This window comes from Aquila chrysaetos, chromosome 12 (assembly GCF_900496995.4).
Source record: "Aquila chrysaetos chrysaetos chromosome 12, bAquChr1.4, whole genome shotgun sequence".
Lineage (NCBI taxonomy): Eukaryota > Metazoa > Chordata > Aves > Accipitriformes > Accipitridae > Aquila > Aquila chrysaetos.
Genome location: NC_044015.1, coordinates 29,705,616 through 29,732,036, shown reverse-complemented (window position 1 = coordinate 29,732,036; position 26,421 = coordinate 29,705,616). Strand labels below are relative to the sequence as shown.

Genomic DNA, 26,421 nt, shown 5'->3' with positions numbered 1-26,421 from the left:
CCAGGAACAAAAGCAGCAGCAGCAAGTCCTACTTTTCCTGGGTCAAGTACATGGCACACCACTTGCCAACCTCCCAACTAGCATACAAACTTGGGAATTCCCCTGCGTATCCAGGCAAGCCACTAGGTCTGACGTCTGTGGGACAGAGAGAGGGACCCTATCTCTTCCACTCAATTCAATGCTGTAATAATAGTTCCAGCATCTGCCAGCTATACCTGTACAGGACATATGCCTGGATTTGCAAGTTATTCCTGGTTGCAGAAGCCAAACAGTAGCCTGGACAAGCCAGATTTCTAATGTTCCAAGGTGACTTCTAATCCAAATACTTGATACGAAATCCGGCATCTCAGACACCTGCCAAGTCCAGATTTCCAATTACCTCACCCTCTTCTTGCTGGGAAGGGACAGCTGCAGTAGCTCGGAGCGTGCCACAAGCTATCAGCTCCCTTTCTGTCTGCAGTCTCCAAGGGACAAGGCTAAAGCAGGAACAGAAGAAGCTCTGAGGGCTGCAGGCATGTCCCTCCCAATCTTTCTTTCTCACTTACCTTAAATTCTCTGTAGCGTTTTATCTGTCTTACCGCAAGAGTAAAGAGATAAAACCATTTAATACGAAAAAGCTTTACAGAAGTTTCAGTTTATATCCATCCTTATGTTGATGGGAATTCTGCAACATCTTAATCATCAACATTGTAAATGCTAAGCAATGTTTAAGCAATCATCAAAGATCTTCTTTATAATGTAATAAAGCAAAAGCTACTTCTATGAAACGTTAAGTTCCTAAAAAATTAAGTAGTACATTTTTCAAGAACACCTATATGGGATGGACCTTGGCCACAGTAAAAATAATTTGAGTTAGCAGAATTATTATGCTAGCAAAAATGTCTAACAAAGACTAGTATTAAATAGTTATTTTTGAAAACGGGACTTAAACGTTTAAAATTAAACCTTCATTAATCAGTCAGAACATGCCCAAACTTAAGTTGACCATGACTTTCTAAGACTGTCTTATGGCATAGAGTATATACATTAAACGGGTTGATCTGGTTTTACTTTCCAAAACAAAAAACAGAAAAAAAAAATCCACTTCATTCTTTGTCACAGGATTGATCATTGATCATTGTTTGGTTTTTTTTAAACAAATGTAAGGGTTTACATAAAAATGATTTGCAATTTTAACTAAGATTGAAGCCCTAGTATTATTAACCTAATCTCAGTCTTTATCTCATTCCAGCAGTAGATTCTTCCATTATTTAAGTCATTTTCTGCAAATGTTTACAATCTACAGAACACTGAATCGGTAAATCTGAATGTTAAGTACACATTATCAGTAGATACTATCAGCAACAGACTGTGTAAAGCAGAAAGCATCACAATGCCAATCTGTCACTCAGCTTTTAGAACTTCAGGCTCTCAATACACCTTACGTAGAAGAAAAAAATCTCCAATGCTGCTAAGGTCCATCACAATCCTCTGTGTGTGTGTGTGTGTGTGTGTGTGTACACATATACATAAAAGGCAACTATGAAACTAAGGCAAGAAGTTTTTTGGTTCATTTAGTACAGATAATGAGGCCGGATTTCTCTTTTGCTGCCTGCATATGGAATAACTAACAGTTACAGAATCATAGAATCATTTAGGTTGGAAAAGACCTTCAAGATCATCGAGTCCAACCATCACCCATGCCCACTAAACCATGTTCTGGAGTACCCCGTCTACGGGCTTTTTGAATACCTCCAGAGATGGTGACTCAACTACTTCCCTGGGCAGCCTGTTCCAATGTCTGACAACCCTCTCAGTAAAGAAATTTTTCCTAATATCCAACCTAAACCTCCCTTGCCACAACTTGAGGCCATTTCCTCTCGTCCTATCTCCAGCCACCTGACAGAAGAGACCAGCACCCACCCCACTACAACCCCCCTTTCAGGTAGTTGTAGAGAGCGATCAGGTCTCCCCTCAGCCTCCTTTTCTCCAGACTAAACAGCCCCAGCTCCCTCAGCCGCTCCTCAGAAGACTTGTGCTCCAGGCCCCTCACCAACTTGGTTGCCCTTCTCTGGACACGCTCCAGCACCTCAATGTCTTTCCTGGAGTGAGGGGCCCAAAACTGAACACAGGACTCGAGGTGTGGCCTCACCGGTGCCGAGTACAGGGGAACAATCACCTCCCTGCTCCTGCTGGCCACACTATTTCTGATACAGGCCAGGATGCCATCGGCCTTCTTGGCCACCTGGGCACACTGCCGGCTCATATTCAGCCGGCTGTTGACCAGCACCCCCAGGTCTTTCTCTGCCGGGCAGCTTTCCAGCCACTCTTCCCCAAGCCTGTAGCGCTGCATGGGGTTGCTGTGACCCAAGTGCAGGACCCGGCACTTGGCCTTGTTGAACCTCATACAATTGGCCTCAGCCCATCGATCCAGCCTGTCCAGATCCCTCTGTAGAGCCTTCCTACCCTCAAGCAGATCAACCCTGCCTCCCAACTTGGTGTCGTCTGCGAACTTGCTGAGGGTGCACTCGATCCCCTCATCCAAATCATCGATAAAGATATTAAACAGAACGGGGCCCAACACCGAGCCCTGGGGAACACCACTTGTGACCCGCCGCCAACTGGATTTAACCCCATTCACCACAACCCTCTGGGCTCGTCCAGCCAGCCAGTTTTTCACCCAGCGAAGAGTACACTTGTCCAAGCCATGAGACGCCAGCTTCTCAAGGAGTATGCCATGAGAGACACTGTCAAAGGCCTTGCTGAAGTCGACGTAGACAACACCCACAGCCTTTCCCTCATCCACTAGGCGGGTCACCTGGTCACAGAAGGAGATCAGGTTGGTCAAGCAGGACCTGCCTTTCGTAAACCCATGCTGGCTGGGCCTCATCCCCTATTTGTCCTGCACATGCCATGTGAGCGCTCTCAAGATGAACTGTTCCATAATCTTCCCCGATACCGAGGTCAGGCTGACAGGCCTGTAGCTCCCCGGATCCTCCCTCCGACCCTTCTTGTAAATGGGAGTCACATCGGCAAGCCTCCAGTCCTCTGGGACCTCCCCCGTTGACCAGGATTGCTGATAGATGATGGAGAGCGGCTTGGCAAGCACCTCCACCAGTTCCCTCAGTACTCGTGGATGGATCCCATCTGGTCCCATAGATTTGTGAGTGTCCAGGTGGCATAGTAGGTCACTAACTATTTCCTCCTGGATTAAGGGGGGTATATTTTTCTCTTCATCCTTGCCTTCCAGCTCAGGGGGCAGAGTACCCTGAGGATAACTGGTCTCCCTATTAAAGACTGAGGCAAAGAAGGCGTTGAGTACCTCGGCCTCTTCCTCATCTCTGGTGGCTACATTCCCTTCTGTATCCATTAAAGGATAGATATTCTCCTTGGGTTTCTTTTTACCGTTAACATATTTGTAAAAACATGTTTTGTTGTCCCTTACAATAGTGGCCAGATTTAGTTCTAGCTCAGCTTTTGCCTTTCTAATTTTCTCTCTGTATGATATAACAAGATCCCTGTACTCCTCCCAGGTTGCCCGCCCTTTCTTCCAGAGATGATAAACTCTCCTTTTTTTCTTGACTCCTAGCAAAAGCTCCCTGTTCAGCCAGGCCAGTCATCTTCCTCAGTCGTTCGACTTGTGGCACATAGGAATAGCCTGGTCCTGAGGCTTGAAGATTTCCTTCTTAAAGAATGTCCATCCCTCCTGGACCCCTTTGCCCTTCAGGACTCTCTCCCAAGGGACTCTCTCAACCAGTGCCTCGAAGAGGCCAAAGTTTGCCCTCCGGAAGTCCACAGTGGTGGTTTTGCTGACCACCTTCCTTGCCTCACCAAGAACTGAGAATTCTATCATTTCATGGTTGCTAAGCCCAAGACGGCCCCCAACCATCACACCTCCCACCAGCCCTTCCCTGTTTGTAAACAGTAGATATAGCAAGGCTCCTCCCCTGGTTGGCTCACCCACCAGCTGTGTCAGGAAGTTATCTTCCACACACTCCAGGAACCTCCTCGATTGTTTACTCATTGCTGTGTTGTATTTCCGACAGACATCTGGAAAGTTGAAGTCCCCCACGAGAACAAGGGCACACGATTCTGAGACTACTGCCAGCCGCTTGTAGAATGATTCATCCGTCTCTTCAACCTGGTCGGGTGGTCTATAACAGACTCCCAGCACAATATCTGCCTTATTGGCTTTCCCTCTCATCCTCACCCATAAGCACTCCACCTTGTCATCAGACTCGTGTAGCTCTGTACAGTCAAAACATTCCCTAACATAGAGAGCCACCCCACCACCTCTTCTACCTTGCCTATCCCTTCTGAAGAGCTTATAGCCATCCATTGCAGCACTCCAGAAACAATGGAACAACTCCAATTGCACAGTAATATGCTCAAGAAAAAAATCCAAAGTGAGGGAAGCACAAAGACATGCAATAGCCGGGAAAAGATTTCTTTCTACAAAATTTTGCATGCTACATATTATCAAATACATGAAGTCTAATAAAAAGTTTACATTTGGTACTGCACTTTTTAACTTCATATTTTAAATGTTTTGTGGAAAACAAACTTGGTTTCTAAATCATCCATTTTCTCTCATGTCTTCATGAATGTTCAACATATCTGTCACCAAAATTGAATGTAAGCACCATGGTGGCAGGTGTGTATCTTTCTTGTATATGTTCATTTCTCAGTTGCAGTGGATCCTCATTCATGAGTGGGACTCCCACACACTATTACAATATAAGCAACCAAAACAATAGGCACTGATTTTTTTCAGCAGGAATACCAAAGTATTTTAATATACATACTATTAAGCCCTTCTGCTTGCATCATCATACAATTCTAGTTTGCTTTTGGAGTCAATGATATCCAAAAGTGTATGATGGCAATCGAGTATGCTGGTCCTCTACCCAAGGAAACTAAGAAAAAAAGTATTTTCTTTTTGCATTTTAAGTCTAACACCTCCGCAACAATTTTTCTACGTCTACCCTGTAGAGGCTATACATTCTAACAAAAACTTGTTGTAAAACTCAGAGTATGTGCTGACTGTTTGTGGCTAGTATATGTATTCTTTATGGCTGCTGGTCAACTGAGATTTCATGGGCACAGGCTTTTTATACTTTAATGTCTCCCTGCCTTATTTCCTAAAAAAAAAAAACCCCACCAAAACAACAACAAAAACGCCAAACCAAAAACCTGCTTCTGCTGCATTTATCAAGACCAGGATGAATGCAGCAAACACACCCATCCCCACCGATGAATATGTAAGTCACTTTGAAATGAAAAATTTCCATTTCAGTAAATATACTGCACAGTGAAGTACTGAACTCTCACTAGAGAGCTGCTTAGTGGCTGCAGTTACTGTCTTATTACAGAGTCCTGACTGAAACGTGATAATATAGTATTTACTGATGCACTGTATTCGTTGGGAGAGAAAGGCCTGAAAGACAGATATAATGGGGAAAACAGCAATAAGAAAAACACCTGCTATCTCAAGCTGACTGCTAAGCAGCTGACAACATTTTCACTGCACCAATTGCCCTTTAGCACAGGCGGGGTTTCCTCAGTATCAAGGTAGAACCACAGTGCCATCGCCTCCTCAGAAGAGTTGGTAGCCTGGAGTCCACTGGGAAGCAATACAAACTCCGGTAAAATATGATTTATGAAAAGAAAATGACATTGCTGATGGCTCTCCATAAGTGGAAGACCCCAGGAATTTCTGCTTATCTCAAGAATGTAGGGGGTTTCATTATTCAAATACTTTTGCTACTGATTTTGTGGCTGTAAAAAGATGTTGACCAACTATCGGCCAGCGCATCTTCAGTAAAACCACCATTATGCAAGAGTTCTTTTCAATGGGAAAGGAGGAAGAGGAGGAAAAGAAAAAAGCAGTTACAAAATGAGCTATTGAGAGATTATATAGTCTGAATTCGAGACAATGGTATAGCCAGTGCAACACAAACCGATAATGTTATATTAGAATCACCTCCAGGAGCACATAGAAGGAGGATTTCCAGGTTTGGGGGTTTGTTTTGTGGTTTTCTGGTTTGGATTTTTTTTAAACAAAACATAATAGAAGCACTGATCTATCAGACATACTACATTAACCTTTACAGACCAACTGCATACATTGTATTTCAAAAATTATTTTCTACTGGAACCTTACCACTCTACTTCTATCAGGACAGTAAATTGACAGTACACTATTGTAACTTACTGTTTGAAATCTGTTTTTCTCATAAACAAATAGTTTTAATTGTATGTACACAATACTGCTGTAAAGGTAAGCAAATCCAAAGTGAAACTGGCAGAGGATAAACAGCAACGGAAGAGATCCTGAGAGGGAATTCTCCAAGCAGATAAGTCTGAAAATGCCTCAGTAAGCTGCTAGGAAGCGTATTATTTCACAGCAGCCACTTCTGATAGCACAGCGAAACACAGTGGAAGTCCTCTGCTACTTCCTCTGTGAGCCACCACCCCAACTACGAATACAGCATCATGACACCAGCCTACACTACAAGAGAGGCAGATATGCAAATCTAAGCCAAAACCAGAATGTACTTTTTCCTTGTATGTGGAAAGAGCAGTCTAGGACAGAGTTAAATGCTAAATTTAATAACTATTGTAAATAATCACAAATGAAAAACCAAAGACTGTATTTTAATTTAGTGAAAGACACCCTTTCCCCAAATTTATTCATCTGTAGAGAAATATTTTTCAAGGCGATTTATTTGCTTGCACCACCTAGTGGGGTTTAGTTTAATCTACCAAAATAGTCAGAGCTCAGTCCTGTTCCTACCTCATGACATTAGTGACAGATCGCATTTTCTCACAACTTGCTTAATATTTCAAGCCTGCACGAACCACGAACAGCGCTACACTTCTAAGTTTCCACACATCTATAAAAACATAGCACAAAAACAATGCTAGAAAACAATACCTATTTGCTTGTATTAAGTTCTGCAGGAACCAACAGATGTCATAGGAAACTGTTTCACAATGTAATGTTTATGAGTTTCTAATTTGAAGTACATGTCAACAGTACCTTGTCAGAGCATACAATATATAATCTCAAGTCTTAACAGATTGTGTTATGTGATAACAAGGCTGCACACTGAGATTTGGAAGATTTCTATAGGACTTTTGGATCAAACCTCTGGCAGAAGCAGGCACACAGCGCAAAGGGCTGTCTGCAGGAAACAGGGCTCATCAGGGAGCAGCAAGCACCTGTGATAAAGTGCAACTGCAGCAGGAACAAGCACCTACATTGCCTCTGTCACAACAGTTCCTGGTTGTTCCACTCCAGTTTGTGCTTATAAGAAAGATGGCTGCTTTATAATCCATGGCCCTAGCACAAAACATCACTACGTGAAGTCCAGACACACTGGAAAAGTTCTTTTCTCAGGTCAAATCCCAACCTGATAATAGACAAGAATTCATTAAATATGCCACTTAGGACTTGTATTTAAACACTGAACTGATCCAGAATACATTTTTCTCATAGTTATTCCTAAGGAAAAATTCACATGCTGTAGTAAGAAGCATTTAATCACGCTATAGAGGCACTACAGAATGTCTCTTAGATGGGGCAATTAAACAAACAAGAGATCAGTGCCAAAGTGCTTCTAGATCTCCCACCTGAAGTTTCCAGAGCAGGGCCCTTAAGCATTTACAGAAATTCACACCACCTTTCTTTTTTACAACATTCATTATTTCATTATTTCAGCTTAATCAGTTTCAGTTCTCACTTCCAATATAGACATATATTTGTAACTCGTACAGTATCAGAGGAGAAAAAAATACTGTGCCCACTTTACAATAAGGAACTCATCACAGATGTTTCGTTTGGATTCACAGGAAGACTTCGGGGAATAATGCAAAACTTTTTACCCTTCTCTAAACTTCCGCATGAGAGAAGAGGAGAGGAAAACATTTTCATTTCACAGTGGTTTATAAAATAACCAAAATCCATTTATTCAGAAATGATGCCTTTTTTCCCAGAAGAAACAGACACTAGTAACAACTGCAGTGACATGTATGCAAAGCCCCAGGCTATAGCACTGTCTAGGACAGTTAAGTATTATTTGCTAATATATGATAGAATCATATTCTAACAATACCACAGGATAACTGTGCCGCAACCAGACACCAGCAGAGTCCTTTGAAGAGAAGGTAAGAAGTGAGTCAGACTGTATTTTAAAGAAAGGATAAAGTGGTTTTTGCTTCCCTTCTTGTACTCAAATTTTTAGATTGTTTCAATACTCACACAAAGCACTCTTTCAGGACAGAACATTAAAGTGCATTTTTCATAGTTTTCTCATTTGCTTAAGGTTCCAACATGGGCCATTTTGCTCTATGAGGACTAAGATCAAATTTAAGACTTAATAGCTGCATAGGAAGTAGAAAAGAAATGATGCTTGCCATTTTATCCCATGTACATTTGATGTTTACCCACATTACCCCTAATTCTGCACAACTGTGAAGCAATATATAGGCAAAACGCTAGACTTCATACCCAATACCAAATCACTGCAGAATGCTGACTCCATTCAAAAAGACAAAAAGTATCAAAGTTCAGCCTTTAAATTAATCACTGATATCAGAACATAGGTTCAGACACAAAGGCATAAGCAACTGACTGTACGCATTATTTTACGTAAACCTGTTATGTATGGGCAACTTGCACCCCTAAACGTACCAACACTGCTCTTTCTTGGAATTTTGATGTCCAAGAATTTTAAAGCTGCCTTTGCCATTCCTGTACTGAAGGGAGTGCTACGCAGTCAGTTGACCCAACGTACCACCCCATGAAGAACTTGCATCATTCCCACTGTGGGACCACATTTATTAGGAAGACTTTTGTTCATGTTTATGCCATGAAAGGCATTTTCAGAGCCTATTCTACCACACAGGTTAAGACTGCAGTTACTCAGAAAATGGCCTGCAGAGAAAATAAGAAAAAAAAAAAACCCCAACCAACCAAACACAAAAACAACTCCTAAAACTTTCACCCATTTTTCACCAAATTCATGAAAGTATCTCCTTAATAGGGTCTAACAGATTCCAACACTAAAACTTCTTTATTAATAGTGGTCCTCATATTTTTATTTTAAAGACAATCTGCTGCTTATCAGGGATTTCTAAGTGACAAAAGCTGAGTATTAATCATATTTGCCTTAAAATTTCATTTTTAGTTTTTAATGCTTTATGAAATGGCCCTCATATTTTCTGTTACATTCCTCCTCTTTTTACTTAGCTTCTGTCTAAAGCACTGGTGGTTGCTATGGTAACTTTGGCTTTTTTTCCCCACTGTTCATGCAGGTTTTCATCAAACCCAATGACTTTTTTTAATCTTATCTGCTCTGTAACAATAGTTCCTTGACTAAGGTGCCGTATACTGTACCAGATGAGAATCCTGGTATTTCACAGTAGTAACTGGAAAAAATGATAAATTTTGCTAAATTCTGAAAACTAGCAATTGAAGTGGGGTTTCTTAGGGGTTTTGTTTGTTTGTTTTTTAAATGTCTGAGTACATTTCTTTTAATCTGAATATTATTCAGGTAATATACTAATTAACACACCAGTAAATATAAGATAAAGCAATTTTTAAAAATGCTTAAGGAACAAAAAACCTCGTGTGGTAACTTCTTATGAAAGAAAATTAATCACTGTTGTTTCACATAGACTAAGCATGACACAACTAAACAAAATGAGAACTGAGTTATTTTCTGCACTACCACTGCAGATTAATATCAGTTCAAATCTCCCTGTCAGAAAAAAAACACTTCTGGTCACTTTAATAAAATATTTCTTAAGATTAGTACATAGTCTGTTATCAAGTTGGTCTATAACCTACAGGAAACAAACTGCATATGCCAACAAGCAGATGAAGTATGTGCAAAGGCTTGAGCCATTTCCAAACACTCTTCACTAAGATTCTATTTTAAATCTATTTTTCCAAGAATATTTAAGTTTAGGGTTAAATTCTTCAATGCAGATTTGTTCTTGAAGTTTTGCTTTTCCTTGAATTAATGCAAAGGAGATGCTCTGTTGGCATTTTCTACAGGACAATGTCATCTTTTTCTGCTCCAGATAGGAAGCACCTCCCATGAGTACTTATCACCTTACAAACAGCAACTCAAACACAGGGATTCAGTCAGACCGGGCTGATTAAACCATTACACAAAATTTATCCAACATACAAGACTGAGCATTAAAAACATAAATCCACACCAAGCTATTAGCAACAGATTAACTACTTCACTCAGTAAATAAGGTCCACAAGTAGCATTCCCAGACTAAAGTTTTACTTGAATATGGTTACCTGAATCTGGCCCCTAACTTTACTGTGTATACAGGCAGGGCCATGCTGGAGACAGTTTGGTCCAGTTCAGTAGAGAAACAACCTGTGGTAAAATTAATTCACCTTTAATACTGTCGCCCTCTTAAGCAATGTCAATAATATGAGCAAAAAATAGAAAGGCTTTACAAACTAAGAAAATTACTATTTCATGGAATTAAATCCTGAGAATGATTTTGCATTAGTTTGGGGATGGATTGCATTCAATATCCATTTGCCTCAACAATAATAATTCACTTTTTTATCATATATTATGGATATGGAAATTTTCCTTAATTTCAGGTTTTATAACCAGAAACACGTTATGTTTTTTGACTTGAGTAGGTGACTAACATATATATATAGCTGTTATATCTGATTATATTGATTTCCTGATTCCCTCCTCTCCTATTAACATTTTTTTTTTCAATTCAGTTTGAAAAGAAGTATACCTAAAAATTACTCTCATTTTACAAGGACAATTAGCAGTGAGAATACATAATCTATAATTTGCTTCACTTCATTTCAGCAATTTTGTTTCTTTTCAAATTTCTGGTGAAGTTAGCTTTATTACATAATTATTCTTTTGTACAATTCTGATTACATTTAGCAAGATAATCTGATTACTAGATGAGCACAATAGGCACAAAATGCATTAATACATTAATTATTCCCTGTTTCAATTTAAATTACACTAGCTTTACTAAGACTTCAGTTTGTTACCATGTGCAGGTTGCATATTCATTTGGCACATTAAAAGATGGTGGAATTTCCTCAGTAGGTGGGATCTCCTTTCTCATGGTATCAGCCATAGTTTCTACAGCTTTCTCTTATGCTCACAGCCAGATATAGGCAACAGTCACATAGCAATTAGGTGTGTTCCACAGCTGCATTTTATGATATAATCACTGACATGTAAAATCAGTTTTCCCCCCTCCCCCCTTTTTTTTCCAGTCTCAATGCGTCTTGTAAAGGACTTCATTTTACATCCAGAGAAAGTGGAAAGAAACAGTTACAAACCAGTAAGAAGCAATTATCTAGGATATCTAAACTAAGTACCTCTTGGGTGATGTACTACCATAAATAAATTCCATGTCACACTACTAATCACTATTATTCTAAGGCATCTCTTGCATCTACTATTACCAGCTATAAATTTCACATATATGTACACAAAATTCAATACAGTGACAATGATAATCTTTAAGAACTGCACTGTAATTTTAAATGCTTTATATTTAGTGTTAGCTGAATTTAAGAACAGTCATAATTTGGCACATAATAACCAAATGACTCATGTATACTCTCTTATGGTGTTAAAGAAATAATTATGTTTGCATAAAACCCTGACTGTGCAATATAATAAGAATTTTGCGACCAGTAATGGAAGTCCTCTGTTTGCAGAATATGTACACCACCAGTACTTTCCCCCCCCCACACACACACTCCATGACCAAACTAGAAGCATGTCCTTTCCCATAACCTTTCAACAGCCACCAGTGCTGCTGGAAGCATCGCCAAGAATGGCAACTGGGGAAGCTGTTTTCATGGTGCTTCTTAGATGTTTGCTCATTAGTAACTGAACAAACACACATCACTTAAAATACAACAATTACTCCTATAGAATATTTAGAGCAACCACTGACGTAAACCATCTTTGACTCTACGACATGAAAAGTCTTCCTGCCACAGCTAGCATAATACTTTCTCCTATCCTTCCTAAATTACTTTAGAAACCCAAAAATTAATTTGCAGTCTAGTATTTTTCAAGTGCCATTAGATTCACAAACCACGTAGAAATATTCTGTTTTAAGGACAATTTTCCATCTGACCACATTTTTTGTGCATATACACAGTTTCCAGTTTTAAAACATTACAGCAGAGTGCAGATTTATCCATTTTACAGATACACCATATACTTTTACGGAGACGTTTGTAAAAGCTCCTAAGCATCTAATAAGATAGAAGTCAGCACAGAATATGTTGTAATAAAGTACCTATTAGTAAAAACTGTATCAGAGGAAAACCACACATGAAGGAAAAAGGAACTAGGGCACTCTAACTGACAGCTAAAACAGAAACAGAGGTTACGTCCTCTATGTCTGAGATTTAGAGCAGTTTCACTTAGTGGCTGTTCTGCTCCAATTCCCCAGATAAAATTTAGACCTACAGCAAGAAGTCTTCATTCCTATTTTATTCTAGCGGGAAGTCACGGTTCAGACTCTTAAGTAACCAATAGGAAAAAAAAAAAAAAAAAACACCACAACGAAACCTAGTCAGTGGGGAACTATGAAGCTTAAATATTATGCTACAGTTAAATTGAGATAAACCTTACAGTAACTACAGGGTTCATTATATTGTCACAAACTAAAATGAGTCATAAATTGCTAAATATGTAGAGATGTAACTTTTGTCCTACATTTCAAATAGAAAATATTACTGAAATTTTAGAGCAGCTGAAACATGCCTATGGCAACACGTCTCTCTTGCAGGTAACACAGGACCAGAAATCATCCAGGAATACAAGTAACTCTTTCTGATTTTTATCTCATTTGAATTATTTAATACAATTATATTATATGCACTACCCCACCTGTCAAATTTAAATAGCTACTGTGGAACTACAGGAAAAACATACCCTTATCTGCTTCTTTCACACAGTTTACACTTAAGTAATCTGTCCGATTGCATAGAAAATCTAACCATTCCTATCCTTCAGAGCACCGTGCTGCTCAAGTAATCTTTCCGATTGCATAGAAAATCTAACCATTCCTATCTTTCAGAGCACCGTGCTGCTCAGGAGGAAATTCAGATGTATGATCTGCAAGCCAGATTTGTCCCTAGTTTAGGAAACCTTCTGCCAGCAGAACCGTCGCCCTGGACTGCAGTTCCAGGAAAGCAGCCATGGGGAAAACATACTGGCACCAAGCAGGCTCAGCCCTCCTGTCCTTCTAAGAGCCCATATGGGGTCTGTGCAAACTGAAAAGCAAGTCGTGCCCGTCGAGCAGGACGCCTTCAGCCACTCTGGCTAGCACATCCTAGCCACAGATTAACTCTGCCCCCTCCATGATCCAGTGCCCTCAGTGAGGAGCAGAAAGACCATCTGTTTTCTCCTTGCAGTTAATCTCCCTCCCACTGAGGGCAGCAGGCTCTGCTATGCCAGTGGAGTACAAGTTAAACAGACTAACAAACTACCCGGGACCAGCTATGGTACAGATACCTACAGTGGGATACACGTTTTAGTGGCTCACTCTGACAGCCGGTTTGGCTTTTCTAAGCAGAATAAATGAACCCAGCTTTGGCTTAAGAACATGCAATGTCCCAGGTCAGCAAAACCACTTTCAGTTAATGGTTAACTTGATGGGGGTACTCAGATTCCTAATGTTAAGTGTGAATTCGAACTTTTGCAGAATAAGTACAAGAGGTAGCCTGCTTCTACAAAATACCCCTCCACACACCTTCTGAAGCTGTATGAATCCAAACGTCTGTCATTTATCATTCATCACTGAAAAATGATTAACTAATAAACATTTTTTTAAATATTGAGATAAGAACCATAAAAAGAGTGAAAACATACCATCAATATAATCTGTTTAAGATATTCTGAAAGGTTAGCAGAGTTTTTCCTTATCCTTCAATCAGTGCCTAAAAATGTACCAATACATGGCCAGTATAATTCAGTCTTTTCCTCTGCATCTGGTCCCTGCAGAACTCTTTTTTTTTTTTTCATTTTTTACATAGCAATTACATAGAGAATTACACAGAAAATACCACTGTAAAATTAAAAATCCAGCAACAGAAGGCAGGAGAAAGGTGCAACATTATTAATTGTTTCAGTTTCTGATCAGCCATTCCCTTAGTATTGGAACAAATTTCTATGTCAGCTAGACTTCAGCAACAAATTTTTTTAACCAGTAGGAACAGAAACTTAAAATAGCTATCATATAATTCAAGGAACTTACACTAAAGCAACTGTGAATACCAATACTCAACATTTATTCTTCCTCACAGGAAAGGAAATCCTACACTCCACTGTGGCCTTGCCTTCTCTTGGGAACTACTGGATTGACCTACTCATGCCTGAACAGTCAGCACGGGTGGGAGACAGACACACTCTCCCTCTCCAAATTTGCTTCTAAATCCTCATTCCTGCCAGTCAACAGAATGCTATTCAGGTAATGCTGTGCTCTCACTAATTCTATGTAGTATGAACTAAGTGAAAGTAGAATTCCCTAAACAACACTGGTGGTTTCAATTTTTTTTTTTTTTGGAAGTCCAATGATCTGAACCATTCCCAGGATCTATAAGAAACATAAATACAGTTTGGTTATATAAAAACGTAGTAATTTCAGTTTGCAATGAAAATATATTTGTTCCACTTACGACATGAGAATATACTGCTTTCAGTGGTAATAAATTCTGCTGCTGTATTACAAAATAAGAACACACCTCTACACATATACACACAGTAAGAACTTGCAGTTCATTTTGTGAAAGAGAAATCCTGCCTGTCTTTATGTTCCAAGTTAGATCTGACCTCTAGGCAGATGACTAAGGAGTTTACATGCTTTTTAGTTCTTTTTTCAATATTATGTAAAACTGTAGCCAATTTAGTCTTGTTTTTTTAACAGTAACGGGCATAATGGAGATGTGCTGTCACCATTCTATCAAAGTTCAACATCCACAGTTGCCACTATATTCCCTTGCAGCCCCCGGAACCTCTAAATAGTAACTGGAGCCAACTGAATTAAGTTTACCAGGATTCAAAAGACACTACAACATATCCACCCCTGAACAACTATTCCTCCAATTCCCTTTGTATCCCATTTTCCTCTTTTTTTCACTTTTTCCCCTTAAGGGGATGCAAAACACTCTATGTGTTTCATTACTTTTAGTTTGTATCTCCTGGTATTTACCAATACCAACCTTTCGTGCAATCATGGTCTCCTGCCTGCAAAAATGCTGAATAAATCCCATTTTGCAGTAAGTTCTTTGTTTACAGAATTGCTTTCTTTTCCTGAAAGATCAATCTTACCACACGGATAATATTCTGCTGTCCTACAAATTTCATATAATAATCTTAGCAGTAGCTTGGGCACTTTGGTAGACGTATTCAGCATCTGTTATTTCCTCCCCGCAGTTTCTATAGATTTCTGACACCCTTGACCAAGCACATAAGACAATCTCATTTTGTAAAGTAATATTAAACAGTGTTCAGCAAGCCATCTGTAAATCCACTTCTTTATGTGATCAGAATCGCCTTTTGTAACTACCTCTAGTTTTCTTTCCATCCTTTGATGCAATTGTGACTTCCTTGCTCTCCTCTTGCCAGAAATTCACACTAGTCTATTCGAACAGTTAACTGGATAGAAAAGAGATGCCTAGCAATAATGCAATGCCTTTTTTGTTGTTGTTTTTGGAGTTCAGCTCTTCTTCTCTCACAACTCACATTTCTCTTTTTTACTAAAGAACTAGGGCCCTTAGTATGCTCACCATGAAGCATAACTTCTCTGAGTAGTAGAGCCTCCAGAAATAAGCAGTGCAGGGAAACATCTTACTATCTTCCAGACCATCATACAGCTTACCAAAATCAACAATAGGGCTTCAAGGACTTGTATTTAAGTAATAAATTTAATAGCTCTATGACAAGAGCTTTGGTCCACCAAACACCTGACTTGAGAAAAGTCTCTCCTATTGGGAGGGCTGGGAGATGCAGATAGAGATCTTTTTATAGTCTTTTAGCCAGCAGTTAAATAAATGTGTTGTGAAGGCAGAATGCCCCTTTCTCCCCCACAGCTTTGGACAAGACATGAATTTTCAGTGGCAGAAATCTCTGACCATCTGGAAGGTAATCCCTCAGGCACTCAAAAAACAAGTGTAAGCTTTTTCACAATATCGAAACAGAGAAAGACTAAGAGCATTTGCATATGCCTTAATACCATATCAAAGAGATCAGCAAAGTTGCTTGAGCCCCGGAGACTTAACAGTTATGTGCCCAGATTCATTTCTGGGGCATAAGGAATACTAACGTATGCTTGGCCACAAAATTCCAGAGATTTAACAGCCCCATAATCACAGCTTCAAGCTGCCTGTTTGCTCTTTGCCCCCCATTTTTCTACCACCCAGAAATTTTCTTCCTAATCATACAAAAAGGGTATCCTAACAAACATCAATAGCAGCTCTGGTACTTTGGACAAGAAGTAAATAATAGCATGATAATTTCAATAAAATTCTATTACTATCTCAAAGTGCTGAAAACATGCCAAAATTACATGAAAATATTTCCTGGTCAGACTTATGCCAAATGCTACAGCTGTTTGCATGATCTTCTTGAGTGGCAAGATACAGTACACAACTACAGAAGTACCTCTAAGAACAGACATTAATTTGTATTTAGCACCTGAACAGCAAAGCAAGACGATCAAGCCAAGACCTCCATATAAACAGCACTAGAAAGACTAACGAGCACTTCAGGAGACTAGAACTACAGAGCAGCCCACTCAACTGCAAAAATAACAGCAGGTAAAGATCACACTAGGGAGAAGAGACAAAGAAGAAAAAAACGAGACAAAATAAGAATGCTACACTGGAAAGGTGTAAAAAGGAGTGGGTAAAGGAAAAAGAAACAAAAAACCCTAGACTGAACATCCTATGATTTCTGGATATTCTCAGCTATCTAAATGACATTAAAATTTACTAGATTTACTTAAGACCTCCCTCTAAATCTGCCATACAACAGCTTTAGAAATTACCTGTCCATTACCTAACACTATGACGTGCATATGTCAATTGGCATATGCAAGCCACATATGAAAAACATGTAGCTTCTGGACTCAATTCAAAAGCTGAAGTTAATAACAATATTGCCATTGACTTGCACGTGCTTCACAGCACCTCTACAGACCAAAAGGTTTGTTTTGATGTCAAAGCCTACTAAAATTATACATAGGAATAACTAACTGTAGATTCAGCAAAGTAGTGTTCCACTGAAAACAATGTGAAATGATAGAAGCACAAGCTGCTACTAATAGTTGAAGGTTTCTCATAGAAGAAATGCAGGATGCCACACAGAACCCTACTAAAAGTTGGAGGAAGAGGAAAAAAAAAATCATCCAAGACCAAAGAAAGCCTGACCCAAGAGCTATAGTTTTGCAACAAAACGTCTTTATTTTTTTTTTTTAAACCCAAAAACCCCCAAACTCTGGCAAAAAGGATGATCAAAGAAATACTTTCAAATGAACACGTAATATATTGCTCAAAGCTCCTTTTTAAAATATCTTGCTAAATAGGGACTATAATTACCAAGCACAGCACTTTAGTGTATTTAAAGTCTTCCCAAAACAATTTATACCTGCAGTTTCTTTTGATATTGTCAGTCATCCTTATTTATTTTACACTGATGTTAATACTAGTGAAATTGTATCCTCCTATATAATTTTTCCTACTATAGCCTTCATATTAATTTTAGTTGCATTACCTTGAAAAATTCTTTTACACTAACAGGTACAAGAGTGTATGTATATGTGCATATGTATATATTTATCTACCTTCAGGCAAGCACAGAAAAAGTACATGTATTTACAAAATACTTTAAGAAATATAACATTTAACAGCGAGTATTAGTTCACCCATCTTTTTTAGCTACTTGTAGGCTATTAAAACACACACGGATCAAAAAATCCACACTTACAAGTTTATTCTGTTGTAATGGTAAGATATTAAAGAAATACTACCTGTGTAACTGATTAGCGTGTTTCATGAAAAAAAATTATGAAATCCATCTGAAGATGTTTCCAGAAAAACAATGCTACCTAGAATTAACAGCTTCATAATCCTGCTGTCAATTCAATCCAGATTAGTACAGGCCAGCTAATTTCCAAGTACTTTTTCTTTTCATACATTACTTCGAAACTGAAACACGTTACATCTCCACAAGGTTGCCGTCTAGCAGGAAAAGAGGAAAATAAAATAAAAATCTTACGTTATCCCCTCAAATTTACACCAAACAACAACAGAAGTTCAACTCCTCCCTTCCTTCCCCATCTGAAGTAATTTCAAACTGATCACACTGAGCGGGGGGTGCGGGGCGAGGGGGCGGGAACCACAACCCACCCCCACAACCGAGCCTCCCTTTCCACGTCCACCATCACTACAAGCCCCGGACCCCGCTCGGCGGGGCCGGAGCCAGTGGCGGGAGCTCGCCCGTTCCAATGCTGCCACCTGCCGGCGCCGGCCGGGCACCGCCGCCCCCCCCCCGCACCCCGCCCGGAGCGGGGCCGCCCCCAGCCCCGAGCCCTCCGGCGGCAGCCCCGGGATCAAACACCTCCGCGCCTGCGTTGCGCGGCACCGGCTGCCGCCTCCCGCACGGCGGGGAGGGCTGCCCAAACCTGTTTCTGCAACGCAGAGCACGTCACCAGAACAAAGCCGGCAACTTTCATCTTTCAAAGCCTTCGCATAAAGAGGTGGAAAACACAAACGGCGGGGCGGGGGGAGCCCATATGAATTCATCACTGACGTAACAGCAAGTCAGGATGCAAACGAGAACTGGGAATTTCTCAGAGAACAAGAGCTTTCACAATTAGTCCTAAAAAATGATCTACAAAACTTAAAAGAATTACAAATCTGAGGCGTCTGGTTAAAAAAAAAAAAAAAAAAAAGAACAGTGATCTCAGAACAAACCCAGCCTTTTTTAATTTAAGAAAAGCCCACTGAGCTGAACAGCATCTACTAGCCAAAAATATTACCTATTCGTTCACAAACTGGATCCCCATGGATTCAGGAACACACAACAGCAACTTTACTTATTAAGCACATCAAACTGAAAATAACTAGTGGAAAAGAAAGGACAAGAAAGAGACAGAAAAGAGACAATAACACAAAAAAAAAACCAGATTGAGAGAACATTAGCTATTAACATACTGCAAATGAACCAATTACTCACAATTATTCTGTTACACAAGCATCCTTCCTAAACACAAGTGGCCAATTTATTTATTTTTAGGAAAACAGTCACTGCCAGTAGTACCACAATTCTTCTTAACAGAAGTATTAAATATGAAGCCCAATTCTCAAAAGCAATGAAACTAGGATGGTTTTATATGACGCTGTCTTTAATTCACTTCTTACTACCCTCAGGAGAAATATACATCCCAATTTTTACCAACACTTTCTGCTGATACACATCTTTTCCTCATGATAGCAGCTGAAAAGGAGAAAGTGTTCCAACTGGCTGTAGCGTTACAATCCAAGTTTAAGAGAAAACACTCCTAATTATCAGATGTACTCAACTCTGCAAGGCTCCTTCTCCAAAGACGCGGCATTTTTTCTACTCCTTAATGTTTACTTTTTGCTCTTTTATGGAGATTTAGACAAAAATATAATCAGCTGAAGCCCCAGAACGCCCAGACTGTCAGGTCTCCTGCTAAAATCAGCAGCTACAAACCCAGTCAGGACTGCGGCAGCTGCAGAACAAGCCCTTTGAAGTGAACATAGCTTAGATGGAAACTGCGATGAAGAAAGGAAACAGCAGAGGATTCTTCTTTTTATTTTTTAAAGCTTTTACTCACAAATATTCACCTACTACTACGTGGATAGAAAGCAAGCCTCTTTTGGTTAATTAGTAGTTGTTCTTTGTACGAGTCTCAGCCAAAGCCAAAGGAAACTTCAAAGGCCTCACTCGTCAAATGTCACAGCTTGTGCTCAACATGAAACTGCCAGTTCTGATCTGGTTGCACAGCTATACATCACGCTGAGCTTGGGAGTGGATCCCTATTACTAATTAATTGCTAAGCAATTGTGTAACAAAAGAACAAACTTCTGTTGAAAAGATTTGGCAAAGTCACAGCAGTCGGTTAGTAGAAAACTCAGTCTGCCAGCAAGTACAATCCCAATACATGTTCACACCTCACGTGACAGCATCTTCTTTACCCATTATCTGTGTAATCTGTGGTTTCTGTCTTTTGTTAGTTTGGTTTTTAATGCCTTATCTGCACATAGGACACTTGCAACTTTAAAACAAACAAACCAGATCTAATGTGGACTACTTAAGACTGCGTTAGAGTCAAGGTCTGCATTTCATTTTCTGGTTATGCTCCGTAACACAAATATTCTGTAGCATTCTACTGCCACCAGTGTGTAAAAGGAAAAGGAAAAAGGTATCAAGCTAACACTGTGGGAAGAATAAAACAAAGAGGAAATGATTCATAAAGGAATGAAGCCAAGAGACTGTATCAAATATTAAACCAAAAAAACCTCTGCAAATTATCTTTTAGGGGGAAAAAAAAAAACATAACTGGAATGCAATACAGAAAAAAGGAAAAGACTTAAGATTCTGCATAGATTTTGTCAGAATAAAAAAGATCTGCACATTCAGTAACCAACGTAATACATCAAAATTCGTATTAGTGGTATATATTTGTGATCTATCAGATACTTCCTGGTAAATACTTCTTGCAAACCTTTAAGGGGCACAATTTCAAGTCTACATGACCTTTTTCCTCTTCACAAAGGGTTTTAAAACAGTGTTAGACATGAACAAGATTATTTATGACTAATTTGGAAGGATTATTCACTTTTAATAAGCTTGGTTTAAATCTCTCCCAGTGATACCAAAAAGAATAAACCAGGCTGTGCTAGCCCCATCTTTCCCTAGCTATTTTACATAAATGTGCAATCTGGGGCATCAACAGCCATCACATTCCCAAACGCACAGAATGGTTTAACTAACACTGCAGAGGTTAAGAATATGCACTCACATTCTCTCATTCAAGGGTCATTCTTACATTAATTTGGGACAATCTGGGTAGTATCTATTCCAAGATCACATAATTTGTGAAGTGTTCTGACTTCTTAACACCCTCGGAAATAGATGTGTGTAATGTTTATAATATTCTTTAAATAAAACCAGAGTAACGAGTTCTTGCAGAGCAGATCCTCCAAAACAGCATTTTTAAAAAGCATTAACATTTTACATTAATAAATTCACTTCAACCCATAATTCTTAAATTTATTGTAGCAAAACAGATCTGCCATACTAAGAGGTGCTGACCTCATAATTCCGTTTAAGAAATTTATTAAGCACTCCACATCACTATCTATACAATTATACTGCAATTTTCCAGCACTTCTCTACAAAGACCATACTTTCTTTTCCATTAAAAACACATTCTCTATAAAGTCTTCCAAAGTGGTAACAAGAAACTGAGAACTGAAGTACTTTTTTGGAAAATCGTATCTGAATATAGTGCAATGAATAACTTGCTGTTTTACATGAGACCACTTAAAAATGGTCATACATGTTACAGACTTGAGACAGTATTCCATAAGCTGCTGCTGCTGTGCGCTTCCATTCCTAGGTGTACATGTTCTCAAAGACTCTCCCAAGCTAAAGGAGAACTATTTAGCTATTAAACCAGCACGTTCCCGTCCCTTCCGATTTCACAGATTTAAGTTAACTGGAATTGCCATGATAATGTAATACAGCTTTCATTAAATATCAGAACATTTCACAACAATAATATTCCTCTCTGTGCATGAGTACCCACTTCTGAACATTGCTTCCACGTGTCCAATTCACTGGTGTGTCAACATACCTAAAAAACCCTCATATATCAGCACCAAACTAACTCAAAAAAAAAAAAAAAAAAAAAAAAAAAAAAAAAAGCTGAAAATCCCCACCAGTCATTTCTTGTTTCAGAACAGTAAAGTTGTCCAAAACCTATTTCTCCTTTTAATCTTCCACAAACTTGAAACACACATAGATAAGTTTTCATCATGGTTTTTGACTGGCAAAATATCTGTTATTTGCCAAAAGCTTTTTTATTCTTCAGAGAAGAAACAAATGTAGTGTCACTAAATACTGTTCTAAACTAAGGCGTCACCGAATTAGCTTAAGATATATATATGGTTAGTACTAACGTGCGTGATACAGATAAAAATACAGTACGAAAATAAAATATTAAATACACTAAACCGTGTAGGATATTTTTAATTATGAGAACCAGAGCTACTGTTATCTTTAAAGTTAATAAAACTGCTATCCACTAACTTGTTCTTTGATTTGAGCAACAGTAAACAACAAGCTGGACAACAATTTACATAAATTTACGAGTTGAAAAATATTTCATCGCTGGCATAGCAGACTATTTCAATCCTTTTTTTTCCCCTCCTAGAGGACAGTATCATGAAGCATAAAAGATGCAACAGAAATGGAAGGGCAATGCTAAATAAACTTTACAGAACAAGCACATCTTCCTTTACATGTTCCCAATAGGTGGCAACAGAATACCAAAAATACGAAGTAGTTTATAATTCTTTCTTCACCCACAAAATAATGGAAGCCCTGTTACAACTTCTATCAATGAACTTGCACCAGCAATTTTATTCAAAAGAATTGTTGCATCTCAGCAACAGAAATTCCCAGGACAGTTAATGTCAAAAGCCAGAGAATTCACAGAACAGAAACAGAGCATTTATTAAAAAGCTAGTTGTTATGAAACAACTAACTGATGGCTTATACTCAGAGGTTATCTGAGGGAGTAAACTATTACAAGCAGGAATTTACAGTAACAAAATATTTCTGCACATTAAAGAAGAAATGTTAAGGAAGAAAGAAAATTTTACACAATTTTTTTGGTTTTGACATTCATACCTTGGTCTTTAGCAGTATTTATTTACAAGGCTGAATAAAGGGGTAAGCATTTTTAAACAAAGTTTTCAGCTGACAAACCCCAACTTTATCACAGTAGCAGGTCCATACTAACTCCCTGTTTCTTTGCAAGAAATGCCAGGAAATCAGAGTTCTTCTTTCCTTGACAGTTACATGACTATTTTGTTTCAGTCGCACAGACCTATACAAATCAAGTCTAAATAATGACTACTTACTTGCTTTCAAAACCAGCTAAGTCACGGTCCAAAGAAATTGTCTCTGTCGTAATTTCCACCTTTCTCACACTGCCAAAGAAGTCTGTTATCAGAACATTTTGAGGGTCTCGCTGAAAGAGATCAGTTCGGTGCCCAGGTGTAGAAACGCACAAACTTTTTGGACAGACCTGAAACTGGAAACCAAGATGGAGAATCATATCCTGTTCCTCATTCATAACAGTCTCTACATATACCTTCCACAAAGAAATTGCTATGCAAAGAAAGATAAACGCCACACATAACTTGCATTAGTTTCAGTACAAGCTCCACAGCTGAAAAAAATGAACAAAAACATTAAAAGGCATAAACATCTTGATTACGCATTTCAGAAAACCTTTATCCTCACAATTACGCCATTTGAGTTTAGAAATGCTTTTGTGAAAGCCAACCATCAATTACATCTAACTGATTAAGTGCACAAATGTATTTCTGAATACAGATGCAGCAATGCTGCCATAACCTTCCAAAAAGCACAAGTGGGTATAAATTCTTCGTATTTACCAAAGGGAGGCATGCAAGGTTAAACAAGCCTTGATAAGTAGCTAATAGTAAAGGCTTCATAAAGAAGCAAGAATTTACATTTTGATCGAAAAGAAAAAAAATCTCTTGGTCTTATTTCTAGTTTACAGCCTGCAAATTAATGAAGAATTAGGATCTTCAAATATCAAGTGTTTTATGTACATTGAGTTCACAAAGACATCCTGCCAAACCTACAAATTAGCTGTATACGTTATTTATTTTACCCAGGTATTTTGTCTACATATCAGATCCCCTATATCCAGCACACACTGCAACACCCGGAAGACAAAACCAGGACTAACAAACTGTTTTCAATGGACTCAATTCTGTATAAAGGAACGTTTGCAGAAAATCAGAAGACATAACAGTGACAAATTTGTTGTAGCATTTAGAATATCTGACAAGACAGCATGCCTATTAAATAACAAGATTGTTATCTACCCAGCAGATATTCAAGGCAAAACCAATGCATTTTGGACACAATGCCATTTTACACAAGTCCTATCACACTCACCAGAAAAGTCTCTAATATGTCCCACCTGGAGAGATTCCTTATTTCAAGGCATCTTGTAATGCACGTAATGTAATATAATAAATAATAACTGGTTTGTATTTTCATTAATAATGCTACATAGCTTAAAGTGCCATGAAATGCAGTCTAAGGCCTCACTCTCTCTAGCCTCCTTGATGAGCTTGGAAAGTTGAGTTCATGTCTCAGTCATTAGAAGGCACTTCACAACCAAACATACAACCCTACTAGACACAGGAGCTAGACACACAACCCTGCTAGACAGAGGCGCTAGCCCTACAGTGCTCTGGACAGTTCCGTGAGTAAATGTTGCTGTCCATTCAACTGTCTCATGGGCTGCCTGCAGACATCCTGGTAACATGGGTTGTATTGAGTCCTTGTACAGTCCAGCAACATAGAATATTTAACAGAACAGAGGAACGTACAGGACTATGAAGGACACTCTCCACATGGGTGCTCATCTTCCTTAATCTTAAATTCTCCAAGTGATTTTCACAAACAGGTCCATCAGGCACTGGGTCTAGAGCTCATATACCTAATTACATTAGTCATGGGTCAGCTCTTAGAAGGTTGCATTCTTAGGACAAAATCATAGCTCCTAATTAGCTCAATGCAGATGCAACCTCAAGTATCCCAGATTACGACCGACAAAACCTGTGAGTTTCAGTCCATATTTCCTAGCAGAAATTCTGTGCTCAGCCTGATGCAAAATGCATGGGCTTCTGTGGCTCCTTCTCTTAGGACAACAGAAGCCCTACATTTAAAAAGTTTCCCAGAGAGGAAACAAGGTACCTGGCTTTTCTTCATAGAGGACAGATTCTATCTCCCCATTCCTCCCTTCTGCCTCATTACAGTTTCTCTTTCATACTTTGTCTTTTTTGTCTAAGCCTGTAAGCATATGGCATTAGGCTGCTGGTCCAGGGAGACTTCGGCTCACTTTCACCTTTACCTTAACTGAAGCATACAAGCACACATATCCACTGAGCTCTTTTTTAATGATTCCCAACTCTCTTGTTGGCAGAGTATCACACAGCTGCTGAAGAAATGATAGGGGCAGATCAAATCTTTCTGTTATCCTCCCTGTGAAGTGAAAATGAACTAGACTCATCAGCATCACACTTCCCATACAAAGCCACTTGTCAATGCACACAAACCCTCTTAAGTTTCAGTTTCACCAAAATGCAATAAATTTTCTTCAACTCTGCTCCAACTAAGGGCTCAAACATAAAAACTAAGTCTCTGAAGTAAGCAAAAAAAGCTAAGTATTTGTTTTAATCCTGCTATTTGATGCATAAATCTATGCTGCAGTTATACCATTGAGCCTCTCTTCCAAGCTCTCAGGAGAGTATAAATGTCCCAAAACAACTGCATCAGCACTGAAAGTGGGAAATTGATACTGCACCCAACTATTTCTAACCTGTCCCACAACAATTTACTACCATAAGATGCTGAGATGAATCTTGAACAAAAATGTGCAACAGCACTGAGAAGAAGGCTTCAGTATTGAAAATCTACCTATACAGTACCTGTGTGAGAAAAGACCTGCAAAGCAATTACACCACAGCAGATTAACACTAATAACTGACGACATCTGACAAAAAGAAAAACAAAAGGGGGGGGGGGGGGGGGGGGGGGAAACACTGGCTAAATGAAATACATTTGTTCATATGTAAATTCTTCCTTTTTTTTTTTTAAATAAGTTACTATTCAAATAAAGCTAAACAATTCCCCCAAATGGGAACTTTGTTATCTTGACTTTTCTTAACAATTTTTAGGTATTTTATGACAAATGATATCTCATTTAGAAATTTATTTGAATCTCATTTTAAAAGTTCAAATGTGTGACATTTCAATTTAGTCTTTACTTTTTTGGAATTGTGATCAAACCAAAACTCAGTCATTTGCACAGCTTTATGCTATCCCTTAGCAACACAGATGGAGCAGGTGGGGAGTAGGTGGAGTGGATTATGAAAAAAGATGTCTCATTCTTTGCAGGAATGCAATATCCAAATCTTAGGTGGATGTGAAGAGAAGCTGTTTTAAGAGTAGCTGGAGAGAAGTGAAGAGGTGATGGGATAGAAGCGGTGTAACAAATACACAGTACTTCTAAAAGAGCAGACATTAGATATATCATAAG

At 38.9% G+C, this 26,421-nt stretch overlaps 1 protein-coding gene across 1 annotated transcript in view; it reads right to left on the bottom strand.

The window, feature by feature from the left end:
- The window catches only part of PIGK (phosphatidylinositol glycan anchor biosynthesis class K), a 74,376-nt gene that overhangs the window by 33,908 nt on the left and 14,047 nt on the right, over positions 1 to 26,421 (bottom strand). The window contains exon 9 of the mRNA XM_030032010.1: positions 23,198 to 23,370. Within this exon, the coding sequence (XP_029887870.1) occupies positions 23,198 to 23,370 (173 nt within the window). The remainder of the gene's footprint in view (positions 1 to 23,197; positions 23,371 to 26,421) is intronic.